The sequence below is a fragment of the Engystomops pustulosus genome, chromosome 3 (genome assembly GCF_040894005.1).
Source record: "Engystomops pustulosus chromosome 3, aEngPut4.maternal, whole genome shotgun sequence".
NCBI classification, from domain to species: Eukaryota; Metazoa; Chordata; class Amphibia; order Anura; family Leptodactylidae; genus Engystomops; species Engystomops pustulosus.
In genome coordinates this window covers 137,877,587-137,897,487 of record NC_092413.1, presented here as the reverse complement: position 1 = coordinate 137,897,487, position 19,901 = coordinate 137,877,587, and the positions used below count along the sequence as shown (strand labels likewise).

At 42.0% G+C, this 19,901-nt stretch overlaps 1 protein-coding gene across 10 annotated transcripts in view; it reads left to right on the top strand.

Moving 5' to 3' along the window:
* Positions 1–13,039: 13,039 nt before the first annotated feature.
* MLIP (muscular LMNA interacting protein) overlaps positions 13,040–19,901 on the top strand; it is a 193,834-nt gene continuing 186,972 nt past the window's right edge. For 3 of the 10 annotated variants that reach the window (XM_072142274.1, XM_072142272.1, XM_072142268.1), the window contains exons 1-2: positions 13,041–13,187; positions 13,677–13,847. In XM_072142274.1, the coding sequence (XP_071998375.1) occupies positions 13,788–13,847 (60 nt within the window). In that variant the 5' untranslated portion in view covers positions 13,041–13,187; positions 13,677–13,787. Of the gene's footprint in view, positions 13,188–13,676; positions 13,848–19,901 lie in introns of all 10 variants that reach the window. The other 7 variants (XM_072142279.1, XM_072142271.1, XM_072142273.1 and 4 more) reach the window with 4 other exon arrangements.

The following is a 19,901-nucleotide window of genomic DNA, read 5'->3' as shown; positions in this document are numbered from 1 at the left end:
GCATAGTAGTATAGAAAATTTTTCTTCTTCTTATAGAGTTATAAAGAGATTCACTAACGCTCCATATTCTTTTGATTTTGGATTTTTTTTGTGTGTGTGTGTTGGTTTCACATGGAATTGAACAGAGACAAATTAAAGTTTGCTTCTTTGTATTTTGTATTACAGAACACCATTCTATAGTGACACTATATTTGTTTATGTAGAGGGTCTGCAATATGATAGATTCTATATATTATCTGTTAAACTACACAAATCATCCTCAGTCAAATCAAATAATATAATAATGTTCTAATTGAATGTTTTGTCTTCTGTCAGTCTTCTTATAAAAGGAGAACACAAACAGTGAAATTAGCACATGTAAGGGAAAATAAGAATGCTGAGAACATTACAATAATAATCTACTCAGGGTAAAGAACAAGTTATATAAATGTGCAGAATCAAAGAAAGACTTCAATCAGACTTGGCTTATCTTAAATATGCACATGCAATTATAAAACAGCCTACAAGACTCAGTTTAATGCATAAAACATAGGCTACAAATAAATAGAACAGCTAGATTTTCCAGAGTAGCTCCATCTTCCTCCACTTGAAATAATTAACAGAAGAACAAAGGTTGTAAATCAAAATAGTTGTTCTTATTTTCATATTTGTTACTTTTGTATAGAGAAATACATGGAATGTTATTTTTGTTTCAAGAGATTTTAGCTGAAAAAATGAGAATAATGTAGAACTGTCACTCCCTCTATTTTTATTTGAATATTATGAAATGATTATCCCCATGGTGCGCTTTTTAATATGTAGATCTGAAATGGAGTATTGTGAATGTATATATAGGGTAGAGTTTTCAGGTGAGAATTTTCCAATTGGCAGCTAGTATTAATGAAAGAAACAACCAACCATGTGGTAGCAATTTTAAAGTTTGCTTTCAAGCTATTCATAATTTATTTGACTGGGTATAATCGAAGTATAATAAATATATGCTTCAATGGGACACGTGAAAAAATACATTTTCTACCTGCAGTTTCAGCATACTAACAGAGACCTGCAGCGTTCAGAGCAAGACACTGCAATGAAGAGGTAAAGGGAGGTGAGTATGGCTCATATTTTTAAATTACCTAACCCTCTGCCTCTGCCTATATCTTTGTTCTTCATGGAAAACCCTAATATGGTCTACCACATCTTGGAAGTGCCTTTGGAATTAGGGTTCCCATCACCTATTTGTCTGTCAAGGGGGTCATTGGCTAACAGATGGCCGTTCCTCATTTAAATGGAAGTTAGAGAAACACTATTTTGCAGCACTCCACCAGTGTTTAGGCCTCATGCACACTTATGTTGTTTCCTCAAGTGAGGTTTTTGTCTCATGGCTGCATGTATTTCTATGGTCTCTGCCTAGGGCCCCTGAGAAAAAAAAAACTATTCTTGGCCATATTTGCGGCTTCGCTCGCCCATAGAAGTCTATGGGGCTGTGAAAAATGCAGTGCCTCAGCTGTGTCTCATCCACCTTTGCAGTTGGTTGCTAGGTAACAGCCTTCCATTTTTTTGTAATCTGCAAAAAACACACAGGGGCCACTTCCCTGGAGACACAGAGAAATTATTGTTGACACGTGGTCCACAAAAACAGCCAATAGAGACATATTTTGCGCCCATAGGAAAATCATGTTTTTGTGCAGGAGGCTGTAGGCTAACTGCACAAGATGTGTTTTTTTTATACAGGACGTAAAGTGTCATTTTTTGTGTTTTGTATGTGTTCAGTCTGAAATCAGTAACTTATCCTTATGATCAGATACACGTTCCATTTGCCATCTGTAAGCCATCCGTTTTTGCAGATCTGCAAAAATTAAAGAAAGGCTGGTTAATTATGTAACTGGCAAAATGTAAGCCATGGGTCATATGGTATTTCCTAGCAACTGAAGTTTGCACATGGATTACACATGCTTCACAACTGTGCTGTCCATTTTCTATGGATTTCAATTCATTTCAATAGGACTGGATCTGATGAGAAAATGTCCAGGAATAGGAAACTCATATCTGAAACTGCATCCAAAGAAAAATAAGGGGGTAGTAACAACGATCAGTGGGCAAGAGTTCATTAACAACTATGTGGATGTATGTCAAAGGTGCAACATACCGTATATACTCGAGTATAAGCCGACCCGAGTATAAGCCGAGACCCCTAATTTTACCACCAAAAACTGGGAAAAACTACTGACTCGGGTATAAACCAAGGGTGGGAATACAGCAAGCCCCTAGTAGTATACAGAAAGCCCCTAGTAGTATATAGCAAGCCCCTAGTAGTATACAGCAGCCCCTAGTAGTATACAGCAAGCCCCTAGTAGTATACAGCAGCCCCTAGTAGTATACAGCAAGCCCCTAGTAGTATACAGCAAGCCCCTAGTAGTATACAGCAGCCCCTAGTAGTATAAAGCCTGCCCCCACGTAGTATACAGCAGCCCCTAGTGTTATACAGCAGCCTGCCCCCACGGCCCTTAAAAAAAATAAACTTATATACTCACCCTCTGATGTCGGCGCGGCTTACCGATGTCCCCGATGTCAGCGCGTCCTGTCTTCTTTCTTCTCCGTGGCTCCTCTTCTTTCTTCCGGTATGGACGCGTCCATACCGGAAGAAAGAAGAAGAGCCGCGGAGAAGAAAGAAGACGGAACACGCTGACATCGGGGACATCGGGGAGCCGCGCCGACATCGGGGAGCCGCGCTGACATCGGAGGGTGAGTATTTAAGTTTATTTTTTTAAGTGGGTAATATTTCTTTTTACTAGACTCGTGTATAAGCTGAGGGGACGTTTTTCAGCACATTTTTTGTGCTGAAAAACTCGGCTAATACACGGGTATATACGGTATGTCCTAAAAATCACGTCACCTGCAGGTAGCCTAAGACAGTTCACAATTGGAAAATTAGCACTCCAGCTTTCCCTTGATAATACAGAGAATTTTCTCACCCGTCAAGTGGTTTTACTATGAAAACCCAACTCAAGTCTGTTTTCAAAGCTGTTTAGAAGAGGTAAAGAAAAAAGAAAAAATGTACAAAATGAGCAAATATGTTTTTTGGTACATAGATTAAGAATGGATCTGTCATTTTTCAGGAGCTGCAGTAAAGCTGAAAAGATTCAGAGAAATCTTGTAAAATAAGGGCTTTGCACTGTTTTACTGAGCTGAAAGCAGCATGTGTGAAGCATCTGCCCACTCACATGACTAAGATAGGTACTGGCAGGGGAGCTTGCCCTTATTGGCTTACAGGCTGACAGGCTGCCTCTATGAGCCAAACAGTGTGAACTAAAGAAAGGAGAAGCCTGCAAACACTTTTGAAATTACCATTATGGGGCAGATTTATCAAGTTTCTGAAAGTCAGAATAACCAATCACACAGCTCAGCTTTGATTTTACCAGTGCTCATGAATATTTTAAAGAGGATCTGTGATTGGTTGCCATGGGCAACTAGAAATATTCTGACTTTCAGACACTTAATAAATCTGCCCCTATATGTTCAGTCTGTGACCCGGAAAGCCGGTTTCTGGATCAGAGCGATTTTTGGTAGTCTCAGCCATCTCATATCTACATGCTGCAATTTACTAGTAGTAAGGCTCAGGGACAGGGAGAGATTAAGGCTAGTAAGGAGAAGAATTAGGTGGTGTAGGGTATGTTTGCTGGAACAGTTCCAAATCCGAAACGTATGGACAAATGCTGCCCAGAACAGAAGTCAAGAGCTGTGAGTGGCAGGCCCCTGCAACGCAGAGTGCACAAATGCTTTTGTTTGTTCATTCCAATTTTTAGGAGTACATTTTTTAAGATTTTTTTTTTCTAGGCATCATCCAAACAGCAAATAAATATGTTCCTCTGCTTCTACGTCCTCCTCTTTTACCTGATTTCAAGATATTTAAGAAGGGTCACAGTACCTTTCCAGTTTAAGATCGTAACTCACGAGTAGGGATAATGTCCTATTGCGATCTTGTTGTCCTGAGGCAGCATTTCCTCAAGGTGTTCGATTGTCTTGTGGCTAGCTCCTGTGTTGTTCCTGGATCTTCTCCACTCACATGACTAAGATAGGTACTGGCAGGGGAGCTTGCCCTTATTGGCTTACAGGCTGACAGGCAGCCTCTATGAGCCAATCAGTGTGAACTTAAGAAAGGAGAAGCCTGCGAACACTTTCCTGGATCTTTTGGCTGGGAAACCCAGCCTCTCTACCTCTAGTTCCGCTTTCTTCCTGTCCCTGCCGGCTCATTACTCAGGATGAAAAGAAGAGTGCACAATAGCACAATATGTTTCAAACATCTTTTAAAATGTTTTATTTTCAATCAGAATACTCACAAATATGAATCACAAGTAACCTGCCAAATGATAAGTAACTACCTCTGTATGTTTAAACTCTGAATTTAATAAGAGACTTCTGGCTTAGTCAGTATATACACTCACCAGCCACTTTATTAGGTACACCGTGCTAGTAACGGGTTGGACCCCCTTTTGCCTTCAGAACTGCCTCAATTCTTCGTGGCATAGATTCAACAAGGTGCTGGAAGCATTCCTCAGAGATTTTGGTCCATATTGACATGATGGCATCACACAGTTGCCGCAGATTTGTCGGCTGCACATCCGTGATGCGAATCTCCCGTTCCACCACATCCCAAAGATGCTCTATTGGATTGAGATCTGGTGACTGTGGAGGCCATTTGAGTACAGTGAACTCATTGTCATGTTCAAGAAACCAGTCTGAGATGATTCCAGCTTTATGACATGGCGCATTATCCTGCTGAAAGTAGCCATCAGATGTTGGGTACATTGTGGTCATAAAGGGATGGACATGGTCAGCAACAATATTCAGGTAGGCTGTGGCGTTGCAACGATGCTCAATTGGTACCAAGGGGCCCAAAGAGTGCCAAGAAAATATTCCCCACACCATGACACCACCACCACCAGCCTGAACTGTTGATACAAGGCAGGATGGATCCATGCTTTCATGTTGTTGACGCCAAATTCTGACCCTACCATCCGAATGTCGCAGCAGAAATCGAGACTCATCAGACCAGGCAACGTTTTTCCAATCTTCTACTGTCCAATTTTGATGAGCTTGTGCAAATTGTAGCCTCAGTTTCCTGTTCTTAGCTGAAAGGAGTGGCACCCGGTGTGGTCTTCTGCTGCTGTAGCCCATCTGCCTCAAAGTTCGATGTACTGTGCATTCAGAGATGCTCTTCTGCCTACCTTGGTTGTAACGGGTGGCGATTTGAGTCACTGTTGCCTTTCTATCAGCTCGAACCAGTGTGCCCATTCTCCTCTGACCTCTGGCATCAACAAGCCATTTCTGCCCACAGAACTGCTGCTCACTGGATGTTTTTTCTTTTTCAGACCATTCTCTGTAAACCCTAGAGATGGTTGTGCGTGAAAATCCCAGTAGATCAGCAGTTTCTGAAATACTCAGACCAGCCCTTCTGGCACCAACAACCATGCCACATTCAAAGGCACTCAAATCACCTTTCTTCCCCATACTGATGCTCGGTTTGAACTGCCGGAGATTGTCTTGACCATGTCTACATACCTAAATGCATTGAGTTGCCGCCATGTAATTGGCTGATTAGAAATTAAGTGTTAAAGAGCAGTTGGTCAGGTGTACCTAATAAAGTGGCCGGTGAGTGTACATTCTACTGTGTTGTGCTGTAATTATGTAATTATTATGTAATGACATTATGTATTATGACTTTTAACCTGTATCTTGATGATTACTCTGCCTCAAAATGTTTTACCTCGCTGCCATGTTGGTTTTGAGCTGGTTGGTATGACTTGGCCCTGTTCTCTGTGTTTTGTCTGTTTGTTTGTTTGTTTGTTTGTTTGTTTGTCTGTCTTCTGTGCACATACCCAAAGTAGGGAATATCATTCAAAAGTCGCTTGCAGTTTAGCACAGGACCAGCAAGTGGCAGAGACATAGGTTGTGGGAAGCTCATGGCTTGCACTTGTTCCGTAATTTTACCTCACCTGAATTCTGCCTGTCCTGACCTTTCTGAAAATTCTCTGTCTTACCTACTGGTTCTTTCATTGAGGCTTTCGGACTTGTCTGGATTTGCTGTCAACTAGAATGAGAATACTCCGAAAATGAGCAACCTGATAATTAAGTCAAAATGCCTTCATGGGATTTACATTGTGTACACCTAAAGTCACAGCTCCCTACCTGTTCCATCTCTCCTGTCATGTTAATGTACTGACCAGCTTTCAGACTGAAGGTCCTCAACTACAATTAACTGACGCAGCATGAATGATCTATTGTTAATAGTTTCTCTATTGTTATTGGAGGAAAACAATGGATACAAACATAATACCTTCCACTTACCATTAATTACCATTGCATTGCAGGAGCACAATGCTTCCATTACCTATAACAGCATAATTTTTTATTTCTGTGTTAGTCAATGGTAACTGAAACTAATGAATGGCTTACTATTTCAATCATTAGTTATTGTAGTTTTTGTTGATCTCCTTTGACGGAAGATAATTAATGATTTGGTGATATGATCCATTGATATAAGACATAGAATCCAATTATTTAAATAGAAAACTAAAGACAAGTGTATTCATAATGGGAAATTATGTAGCGATCAGCCCTCTATGACCCTCTATAGAGTAAGAGGACGCCAGCTGCGTGGGATGGAGCATGCAGTTGCAGGGAGGGAAGGTAGGTAAGTATTATACATGTATTTGTTTGCATGGCTATATACTACGGGGAGCAGGCTGACTATATACTACAGGGGGGGGACTGGCTGACTGTATACTAAAGGGGGGCAGGCTGCCTACATGCTACAGAGGAGCAGAGTGCCTATATACTACAGGGGGGCAGGCTGGCTATGTACTACAGGGGGCAAGACTGCATATGTAGGACAGGGGGCCAGACTGGATATGTCGGACAGGGGGCCAGACTGGATATGTAGGACAGGGGGCCAGACTGGCTAAATACTATGAAGCTGGCTATATACTACAGGGGGAAGGCTGGCTATATACTACAGGGGGCTCTTGCTTACTTTTACTCCTGCTCCTTTACCATAGTAATGATGTGTAACTGCCATCACTGCACATTACCTCACTGAAAATATGTCTCCCCACAACACTGGTCATACTGGATGCACTGGTCTGCTCTGCTCAGAAAAAAATCAACAGAGTGATTAAAGGGCAGTAAAATTTATTCTCTATTACACTGTGTTAACAGCATTTTTCTGCTAAGGGAAGCACAATTATAAATAACAACTAATTATGTTTTAGCTTATATTTTAAGGACCCATTATGCTTATTCCTGGAATACCCCTTTAAGACATTACATACTTACTGAAACCAAGAGGCTGCAGGGGCAGCCCCTGTAAAACAAACCCATACCATTATCCCTTTTAACCAAACTTTGGAATTGACAAGGTACACTCAGGCAGATAAACATTTCCTGGCTGTTACTGAAAACAGAAGTATCCATCAGCTAAAGGGAAAACTGTGAATCATCTCTCAACAGAACATTATCTGAATCCTAATGCAGAGACATGCTTTACACCATTCTTTATGAAACCTCGTATTGGGTTATCAATGTAAGGCCTGCATGAAGATGCTAAATTATAGGAAGCACATGCAGTGGAGTGCTTTATAGCAGTATCATTTCAAACCCAATCTTCTTCAATAAAAACCGTGTTCAATGAACTGACCACCCTTTATAAAGAACATATACGTCCTGGTGGGAACTTCACAGTCTAGAGATCTATATAGCAAACAAGATCGTCCCTAGGGCGTCTAAGGGTACCCCTACTTCCAGCTAATCATGTCAAAACAGCAAACATCAAAGAGAGGTTGGAGAGAGAGGCAACAGAAAGTTCCTTTAGATTAATGCACATTCTAGCTGAGGAAGAAAAAGTCCAGCTAGACAGGCTTTCACCACAACTTAATGCTGCTATTGAAAAGGTGAGGAGCTTCACATCAGATCCCAGCTTTACTAAATACACCTCCCATATAAAGGAACGTAAACACATGCAATATATAAGGGACACTCAAGATTTCAGGGATAAAAAAGTATACAAAGTCCTTCAGAAAAAATTCAAGAAAATACTGGATACAGACATCAGTTCAACAGAGGCAGAAGTCTCTGATGTTGAAAGCAGTATCATACCTAGTGGAACTGGCCAAAACAGACAAAGAGGAGGAAGAAACAGAGGCAGAGGCAGAGGTAAAGGTTAAAGAGGAAATTTTTGAGATTGTCCCCTTGGCCCACCAGCATACCCCTTGAGAGGCAGACAAACTCAGAGCCAAGAAGAACAAAAAACCTCCAAGTGGGTTTCTGCGACTTGGAATCTCTTTTTGCTGAAGCAAGCAGAGAAGAAGGGAAGGGTCCATTTACTGAGCTCAAGTTAAAAAGTACAAAAGCTCCCCCGATAGGAGACTATGCAGAGATTGATCTATTCGTAGACCTTGTAACTAAGAACCTGAAGAAGCTTATCCAAAAAAACTGTCAACATAGGAATTTCAACAAAGAAGATACGGAAGCCATAAATTCCTTGCATAGTGATCCCACCCTTGTCATAAAACCATCAGACAAGGGTGGGAACACAGTATGCATGGACAGAGAAACATATGAAGATATATGTCTATCCATTCTCGGGGAGGTTTGGATTTAAAGATGATTTAAAAATCATTTTGGAAACAGCTTTGGCATGAAAACTCATCTCAGAGGCAGAAAATAAATTCATGCTCCCTAAATATCCTCAAATTGCGGTCTTTTATTCCATCCCAAAAGTACATACGGGGTATCAGCCCCTTAGGGGCAGACCGATAGTATCGGGCATGAATAATCTGACACAAAATGCCAGCTGTTATCTGGATAAATTGCTGAGGCCCTTCGTGTTGTCCCTCCCATTTTATATGAGGGACATTATGGAGGTGATCAAGAAATTGGAAGGACTTCAGATTGACGCAAGCCACTACCTAGCTAGCCTAGATGTGGAGGCCCTGTACTCTTCAATCCCACATGTCAAGGGGATCGAGGCAGTAGGCTTCTTCTAACAGGTAAGGGGGAAGCAGTGCTATCAACATAACAAGTTCCTTATGGACCTCCTCCCATAAGTCTTCAGCCATAACTACTTCCTCTTCGGAGACGCCTTCTTCCACCAATGCCAAGGTACAGCGATGGGGACACCTTGTGCGCCCACCTACGCAAACCTGTACCTCAGCTGGTGGGAGGACAGGGTGGTCTGCGGAGAGGAGATGAGTGAGTGGACAGAACATGTCCCGTTATGGCTGAGGTACATAGATGATGTGCTGCTAATCTGGACATCAACACTAGAGGAATTCAAGAGATTTTTGACAAAACTAAACTGCAACTATCTGAGCCTGCGTTTTATGTCTGAAATCCAGGACCACAAGATAGCCATTTTGGACTTGGAGATCAGCAAAACTGCAGAGGGCCAAATAGCTAAAACAGTATATAAAAAGACCACTGCTACCAACAGCCTATTACAATGGGACAGTTGTCATCCATACCCTTTAAAAAAGGGGATCCCAAAGGGGCAGTTCCTCCGTATGAGAAGAAACTGCAGAAGGTTTTAGAGAAATCAGAAAAAAGTCCAATGAGCTCCATGATCGCTTCGCACAATGAGGATTCCCATCTCAAATCTTGAACAAATCGTATCAGCAAGCCTGTATAACAGACAGAGGTTCCTTACTTACACCAAAAGAGAAAGACAGAAATACCGAACAAACAACTCAAATCATTGGCACATATAATGGTAACAACAAAGAGATCAGAGGCATCATGAGCAACTTTTGGGACATCATGTTGCATGATAAGGAAACCGAAATGAGACATACCCTAGTTAAACATGCCTTTTTAAGCCCCCTGATGAGTTTATGGCAGAAACTAAACATGTTTGGTCCTAGGGTCTCTTGTAGGTGTTGATGGCAGAAGTTAGCTTTGATATAGTCAGCACAGATCAGCAATTCAATGATCAGATAGCTTAGCCAGGAGGAAGCAGGTATAGGGTTAATAATATGCTTACAGCTTAACAATCCAGCGTTAGTGCTTACTCGCTAAACTGTGATAGGAGTAACAACATATAGCTACAGCTAGCTCATATTAGCTTGACAGCAGTGGCCAATATAGCTACAGATAGCCTGTAATAAAAAAGGACCCTTCAGCTACTCCAATCAGATAGCTTAGCCAGGAGGAGGCGTGTATAGGGTTAATACCAAGCTTACAGCTTAACAATCCAGCGTTACTGCTTACTCTCTAAACTGTGATAGCAATGACAAATTCAGCTATAGCTATCTTATAATAGTTTGACAGTAGTGGCCACAGAAAGTCTGTAATAAAAAAAGAACCCTTCAGCTACTCCAACAAGGGCAATAGCATAGATCCATAAGTAGCTGACTTTGCTTAGTGACACTGCTTGATCACCTAATGGTGGTGAGATAAAGCATAGTCACACCACATCAGTTATTAAAATTTTAAGCCTCTTTTATTTATGAGTTGCATGCAATAATGCAGCATTTTGAGGAGGGTTAACCCTTATCACCGACACTAGTTTTCAGCTCAATGACCAGACTCGATTTTTCAAATCTGACATGTCTCATGATAATTGGTTATAACTTCGGAACGCTTTAACATATCCGGGAGATTTTGAGAATGTTTTCTCGTGATACATTGTACTTCATGTTAGTTATAAAATTTAAGTGATAAGTTTTGCTCACCAGGGGGGTCCGATCCACGGGGGACACACTTGAACGCCACGGTCAAGCATGAAAGGGGTTAAACACCCAGGATCGGAGTTTTTCCGATCCCGGGTGTTAGTGCCGGGTCTGGGCTGTGATATCACAGCCTGACACCGGCACCAGCAAGACCCGGTGTCCCGAAATCTTCTTCTGACGCGCCGCCGTAGAAAGGCGTACACGTCAGAAGAAGTACCCTTAATGACCGCCGTAAAAAGCCGATGCGGCGGTCATTAAGGGGTTAAACAGCACATAATGCTTATGTACTTACAATTACATTTATGTTGTTTGTCTGTCATCATAGCCCTGTTTATTAATTTTATATGTGTAAAATAAATGCTTCATTTTAATTTCCAATAAAAATACCTCCATTTACAATAAACCCATACCATTATCCATTTTTATCAAACTTTGCAATTGACAAGGTACACTCAGGCAGATAAACATTTCCTGGCTGTCACTGAAAACAGAAGTATCCATCAGCTAAAGGGAAAACTGTGAATCATCTCTCAACAGAACATTATCTGAATCCTAATGCAGAGACATGCTTTACACCATTCTTTATGAAACCTCGTATTGGGTTATCAATGTAAGGCCTGCATGAAGCTTCTAAATTATAGGAAACACATGCAATGGAGTGCCTTGTGCATAGTTTTTGGTTCAAATTCTGCAGTAATAGAGTCAGATAGCTTTTTTAATGCAAAATGTCTGCACAGAAAATGTATGTGGTCATGGAATATCTAGAAAGAAAGATGTTTCACAAACTGACTTGTTGCTATGATGGCATCCTTTCTGCAAGCTCTTTCAAAAATGTTAGTAAAGACAGACTGTTTTCTTAGCTGCTGGATTTTATACATCTGCTGCAATGAGAAGGAAAGAAACACATGGATATACATGTTAATAATTGTGTTCTTTTGTCCAAATAGCATATCTATTTAAAGGAAATCTACCAAAATAACACATGATAAACCAGGGACACTTACTCATAGACCCAGGCACTGTGATTGTGTTAATTTTCTTATATTTGTAATCCACGCCCTCCTTTCTTCTAATGTTAAATTATGCAAATGAGGCTGATGGGCTCCCCGGGGTGTTAGTAGAGCCCCTCTATGCTGCATACTCACAGGCTGTTACAGTGTGCAAGGCATACTTCCCCCCTCCTACCTTTTGCTGAATCTTCCTCTGCTGCACTTGGATTATATAAGAAAAGGGAGGGGGAAGTGCTGAGGGAGCAGAGGGGAGGGAGAGACAATCTTACAGACTCCAGACTCCTTCTGCTCAGGCAATAAAATCATCCCATAGCACTTTCAGCTCATTAGGTCTATTTGTTCTCTATCTGCTCTCAAACAGAACGATCAATAATAGGAATAAAATGTCTGAGTTTGCTACATCATGATATGTAATCACAACATATGATGTTCTAAATCTGTTCTAGGTAGATATGACAATCACTATACCATTACAAATTAGTTCTATTATTTGTTGTTTATTCAGATAATTACTTGTCACATAAATATGAGTAAAACATTGAAAAGTCACTTTTCCAGTATTTTATCTGTATAGAGCGATTCAAGGCAAAGGCCTTATTGGTGACCTGCATAATACAATAATTATTGACTTACAGGTTAATAAGGAGGAGATGGCTCTAATCAGTTGCTCACCGGCTGTGAGAAAAACAAGACTTCTAACATGCTCTAAAAACCGCTGGTAGGTAAGAAACCAGCAGCAGAAACTAGCCACTTACAATTATTAATTTGATCAATTATTTATTCCACCATTTATTTGAACTACTGTATGTAAACTGCTTGATTTTGCTGTGAACCACAAAGAGAAAACATTGCAATATTTATTTTTTTCACTTTTGATAATGCCCATCTGCAGTAAAACTCTTTTTGTTCACCTTTTCTTATAATTTAAAGGGTCATTTTTCAGTGTGACAGGTTCCAGTAGGCTAATGTTTGCTCATTCTAAAAAAGCTTAAAGTCCAGAGTAATATAGTTGTTTTATAATCTTATATTGTACCTTTCCTGGCTCTCTGCCAGAAGCCTCCTGTTAGTCCCGGGTGGAGGGAGGAGTTTAAAATTCAACTGTTGCTGCATGGAAAAGAGAAGGATCATCCCACCTCCTCTGCCGCACGCTGGTGGGTGCTTGCCCTTGCTACGGCAACTCACTAGTAAGCACACCGCTTACTAACCATCCGGAGTACGACACACATGTGCAACGAGAAGTGAAGACGCATTGCTCTGTCCTCACTTTTCTTGCACATGACACGAAGCCAGAGCTCACCGCAAGTATGAAGAATGCTTGCAGCGTGAACTGATAAAAGCGAAGGGAGCAAGGGGAGAGACAGAGGGATGGGGTAGAAGGAAGAACTGATGTAGCAAGAGTTCCTGAATTTTGAACTACTCATCCTCCCCCTTCCTTCCTCCGAGGACTCGCTTGAAGCTGCTGGCAGGGAGCCAGGTAAGGTACAGATAAAAAAAGACAAATTATTGTGGACTTTGAAAAAAAACATTTAATAATTTTGTTTTCCAAAATCATTAAGAGGAACATATCCCTAGTTACTGAAATGCATAATGATAGTAAAGGATGAAGATATAGTAGAGGAGCTCACTGGCTATCCACTGCAACATGTCATAAACACTCCAGTCTGTAAACACACTTCTCCTCTGGCTTGGATAGTGAAGCACTATATTTACTCCTTTATTTTTAGAAGGCTTATATATACTATCATATAAAATAACAAGTTATAACATTTATCTACTACATACATTTATAATGATCTGAAATTGACCACAGAAGAAAATCACTGTAAAGTGGCTGTCAAGTGTCCTGATATACAGTAAATGAGAAAGTATAGCTTTGAAATTGAGCTTGGCTTTATGTGAATTGTTATCTGAAGCCAGCTGCCTCCTTTCTCCCGGGACTCAATACTATTTGTGTGCTTCATAGACCTATAATTGGAAAGCAGTGTTAACAAGTTATCTGTAGGACAGTTCGGGAGTGCTGTGGCCGGAGAAGAACAGTAGGAACAAGATGGTTTTACTAGAGATTACAGTTTAAATGGATTTTGACAAGAAAAGCAAGCCCATGTCTGACATGATTTCAAGAGAGAAAGGAATGGTAAGTCTGAACAAAACAGCTGTAGAAACGTATAAAGTGCATGCTGTTGGGAGTTGGGACTGTTTATTTTGCTCCAGTTGCAGTCACCTGCTGGTAAACTGGACTTTTCACAAGCAAGAAACTGGCAGGCTGTGTTTTATTCCTCAGTATTTATATGCATAAAAGATCACGTTTTTTGCTGAGAATTGGGAGTTCTGCCCTGTTTATATTTTTATGTACTTATTTATATACACACGCACAAATATTAACTTTGGTTTCTAAAAGTTCTTCATCTGTAAGCTGTACTTTAAAGGGACAAATAATAAGTCCTTTATCTTTTGATACTTTTCCAGCAGCATTTCTGTCATCATCGGTCCTATCTTTTCCAGTGCACACCCCACCTATCTCATGTTGTTCTTTATGTTCCCTTCTAAACTTTAGATGTCATATTTATAGCTTGTGAGAGCTCTGCTCTGATAGGAACTATTTTACTTCAAGTCTGGCTGTTTGTTTTATTACATATTATGAGACCATCGACTAAGTGATTTCTTTCACCTTTCAACAGTATGTGAATTACATGAATTTACTACAAATTTGTTCTGTACATTTAATATTGTTACCATTACAATATGGCTGTTGGTTAATGTTATTAGAATATATACCATACTAATTAGTTCTGTCTCTTTGTTCTCGCATGCACAAATTTTTAGGGCAAATTCAGAGAAGCATATTTTTGGATCATGAACTGCTCATTGACAGTACAACTATATTTTGCTCATTGTACCACAGCATGTGCAAAATTAACACAGCATTCACTTTTTTTAGCCAGTTTAATGGACAACACGGGTTTGGAGATCATGGAGGCAATTGTGCTCATAAAAATGTGTTAACCCAAAGTTTTCCACAACCTTTGACTTTCCATCTACAAAAAACAAAACAAAAAGAGGGTAGGGCAGGATACCCAGAGAGCATTAGCGAACAAGAGGGCTGGTAAGATATCCCCAGTTTACCCACTGGTTGTCACTGTAAGCCTGCGAGGATGCAGATGGAGATTTTACTATAGAGAGTTGCTGAAAGATGATTCAAGAGTATGAGTTGTGAGGTAAGGGGCAACACAGTGTAATGAGACTGTTAGATTGAGTGTTAGACAGTGAAATGTAGTGGAGAACGGTGTCATTTTAACTAGCTGGGCTACATGCACCAAGAGCCGGATCAAAAGGGGGCTCCTGGGGCACGAGCCCCGGGGCCCCCACCACTTCACATTTAAAAGGTTCCCCCACCAAATTGGGGCAATTCGGGCGATCGCATGATTGCCTGAATCGCCAGCAATATATTCGGCGCTGGGCTCCCCGGGCCGCGGGCCAAATCCCGCCGATGTTTCTGCCTTTAGTCTATGGCAGAGCGAGGGAACGATAAGTTCCCTGCTCTGCCATAGATGATCCAATGTAAATAAAGATGGCGGTGCCCTGCCGCTGGGTCACGTCGCAGAGTGTGACGTCACAGCTTCTGACGTCACCGCGGCGCGACTCATGGCGCGGGCTGTAGCAGGGCGCTGCCATCTTTTTTTTACATCCGATCTCCTCCCTGACAACTCGAGGGAGGAGGAAGACAGCGCGCATCGTGGGAACGATGGAGAGTGACTACAATTTTAGTATTATATCTAGAACTGTATATGGTTATTATTGGGGGGGGTTGTATATATTTATTATGTGGGGGGTGTATAGCAATAGGAATCTGTATATAGTTGTTATAGGGGGGTGTATATAGCTATTATAGGGGGTGTATATAGTTATTATAGGAACACTGTAAATAGATATTATAGGAGGGTTTATATAGTTATTATGGGGGGTATATATAGTTATTATAGGGGCATTGTATATAGTTGTTATAGGGGGGTGTATATAGTTATTATAGGGGCACTGAATATAGTTGTTATAGGGGCACTGTATATAGTTATTATAGGGGGGTGTATACAGTTATAGGGGTGTGTATATAGTTATTATAGGTTTCTGTTTATAGTTATAGAGGGACTGTATATAGTTATTATAGGGGGTGTATATAGTTATTATAGGGGGGTGTATATAGTTATTATAGGGGCACTGTATATAGTTATTATAGGGGTGTATATAGTTATTATAGGGGTGTATATAGTTATTATAGGGGTCTGTATATAGTTATTATAGAGGGACTGTATAAAGATATAATAGGGGGTGTATATTGTAATTGGGGTGTATATAGTTATTATAGGGGGGTTATATAGTTATTATGGGGGGTATATATAGTTATTATAGGGGCACTGTATATAATAATTACTGGGAGCTGTATATAGTGATTGCTGGGGGAGCTGTATATAGTGATTGCTGGGGAGTCTGTATATAGTGATTGCTGGGGGAGCTGTATACAGTGGTTGCTGGGGGAGCTGTAAATAGTGGTTGCTGGGGGAGCTGGAAACAGTGGTTGCTGGGGGAGCTGTGTACAGTGATTGCTGGGGGAGCTGTATACAGCAGTTGCTGAGGGAGCTGTATACAGCGGTTGCTGAGGGAGCTGTATACAGCAATTGCTGGGGGGGCTGTATACAGCGGTTACTGGGGGAGCTGTATACAATGATTGCTGGGGGAGTTGTATACAAAGATTGCTGGGGGAGCTGTATACAGTGATTGCTGGGGTGGCTGTATATAGCGATTGCTGGGGTGGCTGTATATAGCGATTGCTGAGGGAGCTGTATATAGCGATTGCTGGGGGAGCTGTATACAGTGATTGCTGAGGAAGCTGTATACAGTGATTGCTGGGGGAGCTGTATACAGTGATTGCTGGGGGTGCTGTATACAAAGGTTGCTGAGGAAGCTGTATACAGAGATTGCTGGGGGGGCTGTATACAGCGGTTACTGGGGGAGCTGTATACAAAGATTGCTGGGGGAGCTGTATACAAAGATTGCTAGGGGAGCTGTATACAAAGATTGCTGGGGGAGCTGTATACAGTGATTGCTGGGGGAGCTGTATATAGTGATTGATGGGGGAGCTGTATATAGCGATTGCTGGGGTGGCTGTATATAGCGATTGCTGAGGGAGCTGTATATAGCGATTACTGGGGGAGCTGTATACAGTGATTGCTTGGGGAGCTGTTTACAGTGATTGCTGAGGAAGCTGTATACAGTGATTGCTGGAGGAGCTGTATACATTGATTGCTGGGGGAGCTGTAAACAAAGATTGCTGGGGGAGCTGTATACAGCGATTGCTGGAAGGGCTGTATACAGCGGTTACTGGGGGAGCTGTATACAAAGATTGCTGGGGGAGCTGTATACAGTGATTGCTGGGGTGGCTGTATAAAGCGATTGCTGGGGTGGCTGTATAAAGCGATTGCTGGGGTGGCTGTATATAGCGATTGCTGGGGGAGCTGTATACAGTGATTGCTGGGGTGGCTGTATACAGTGATTGCTGGGGTGGCTGTATATAGCGATTGCTGAGGGAGCTGTATATAGCAATTGCTGGGGGAGCTGTATACAGTGATTGCTGGGGGAGCTGTATACAGTGATTTCTGAGGGAGCTGTATACAGTGATTTCTGGGGGAGCTGTATATAGTGATTGCTGGGTGAGCTGTATACAGTGATTGCTGGGGGAGCTGTGTACAGTGATTGCTGGAGGAGCTGTATATAGTGATTGCTGGGTAGGCTGTATATAGTGATTGCTGGGGGAGCTGTATATAGTGGTTGCTGGAGGAGCTGTATATAGTGATGGCTGGAGGAGCTGTATACAGTGGTTGCTGGGGGAGCTGTAAACAGGGGTTGCTGGGGGAGCTGTATATAGTGGTTGCTGGAGGAGCTGTATATAGTGATTGCTGGGGGAGCTGTATACAGTGATTGCTGGGAAGGCTGTATATAGTGGTTTCGGGGGGAGCTGTATACAGTGATTACTGGGGGAGCTGTATACAGTGATTGCTGGGGGAGCTGTATACAGTGATTGCTGGGGGAGCTGTATACAGTGATTGCTGGTGGAGCTGTATACAGTGATTGCTGGGGGAGCTGTATACAGTGATTTCTGGGGGAGCTGTATATAGTGATTGCTGGGGAGTCTGTATATAGTGATTGCTGGGGGAGCTGTATACAGTGGTTGCTGAGGGAGCTGTAAACAGTGGTTGCTGGGGGAGCTGGAAACAGTGGTTGCTGGGGGAGCTGTATATAGTGATTAATGGAGGAGCTGTATATAGTGATAGCTTGGGGAGCTGTATATAGTGATTGCTGGAGGAGCTGTATATAGTGATTGCTGGGGAGGCTGTATATAGTGGTTGCTGGTGGAGCTGTATACAGTGATTACTGGTGGAGCTGTATACAGTAATTGCTGGGGGAGCTGTATATAGTGATTGCTGGGGGAGCTGTATATAGTGATTGCTGGAGGAGCTGTATATAGTGATTGCTGGAGGAGCTGTATACAGTGATTGCTGGGGGTACTGTATATAGTGATTGCTGGGGGAGCTGTATACAGTGATTGCTGGGGGAGCTGAATATAGTGATTGTTGGGGGAGCTGTATATAGTGATTGCTGGAGGAACTGTATATAGTGATTGCTGGTGGAGCTGTATACAGTGATTGCTGGGGGATCTGTATATGGTGATTGCTGGGGGAGCTGTATATATTGATTGCTGGTGGAGCTGTATACAGTAATTGCTAGGGGAGCTGTATACAGTGATTTCTGGAGGAGCTGTATATAGTGATTGCTGGGGAGTCTGTATATAGTGATTTCTGGGGGAGCTGTATATATTGATTGCTGGGGGAGCTGTATATAGTGATTGCTGGGGGAGCTGTATACAGTGATTGCTGGGGGAGCTGAATTTAGTGATTGCTGGGGGAGCTGTATATAGTGATTGCTGGAGGAGTTGTATATGGTGATTGCTGGGGGAGCTGTATACAGTGATTGCTGGGGGAGCTGTATATATTGATTGCTGTTGGAGCTGTATACAGTGATTGCTGGGGGAGCTGTATACAGTGATTTCTGGAGGAGCTGTATATAGTGATTGCTGGGGAGTCTGTATATAGTGATTGCTGGGGGAGCTGTATATATTGATTGCTGGGGGAGCTGTATATAGTGATTGCTGGGGGAGCTGTATACAGTGATTGCTGGGGGAGCTGAATATAGTGATTGCTGGGGGAGATGTATATAGTGATTGCTGGGGGAGCTGTATATAGTGATTGCTGGAGGAGCTGTATATATTGATTGCTGGGGGAGCTGCATACAGTGATTGCTGGAGGAGCTGTATATAGTGATTGCTGGGGGAGCTGTATACAGTGATTGCTGGGGAGCTGTATATAGTGATTGCTGGGGGACCTGTATATAGTGATTGCTGGGGGAGCTGGATATAGTGATTGCTGGGGGAGCTGTATACAGTGATTGCTGGGGAGCTGTATATAGTGATTGCTGGGGAGCTGTATATAGTGATTGCTGGGGGAGCTGGATATAGTGATTGCTGGAGGAGCTGGATATAGTGATTACTGGGGAGGCTGTATATGGTTATTGCTGGGGGGCGGTATATAGTGATTGCTGTTCCCTGTCTGGACTACATTCAATGGGGGCCTCCACCATGTTTTGCGCCCAGGGGCCCCCACCAACCTTTAACCGGCCCTGCGTGCACCTATCACATTGTGGGTGAGGTTAGAGACCATAGGTAGCTGCAAGGTGGAATGGAAATGTACTGACAAGAGAGACTGAGAAAACTTAAAAGGGCTGTCCACTTTCAGCACATTTCAGTAAATAATTAAACATTTTTGTTTAAAGAAAGGTTATACAAATTTAGTGTATACTTGCTGTATCAATTCATTACAGTTTTCTAGATATCTGCTTGCTGTCATGTCACAGGAAACTTCATTCTTTACTTCCTGTAGATAAACACCGGTCCATGGTCATGTGATGTCACACTGGTGTACGGCTCGTTATAACACACAGCTCAGATTACTCTCTGTGATATAACAGGTACACCTGTGTTATATCACATCACCATGGACCCGTGTTTATCTACTGGAAGTAAAGAATAAAGCTTCCTGTTGCATGACAGCAAGCGGATATTTAGAAAACTGCAAAGAATAGA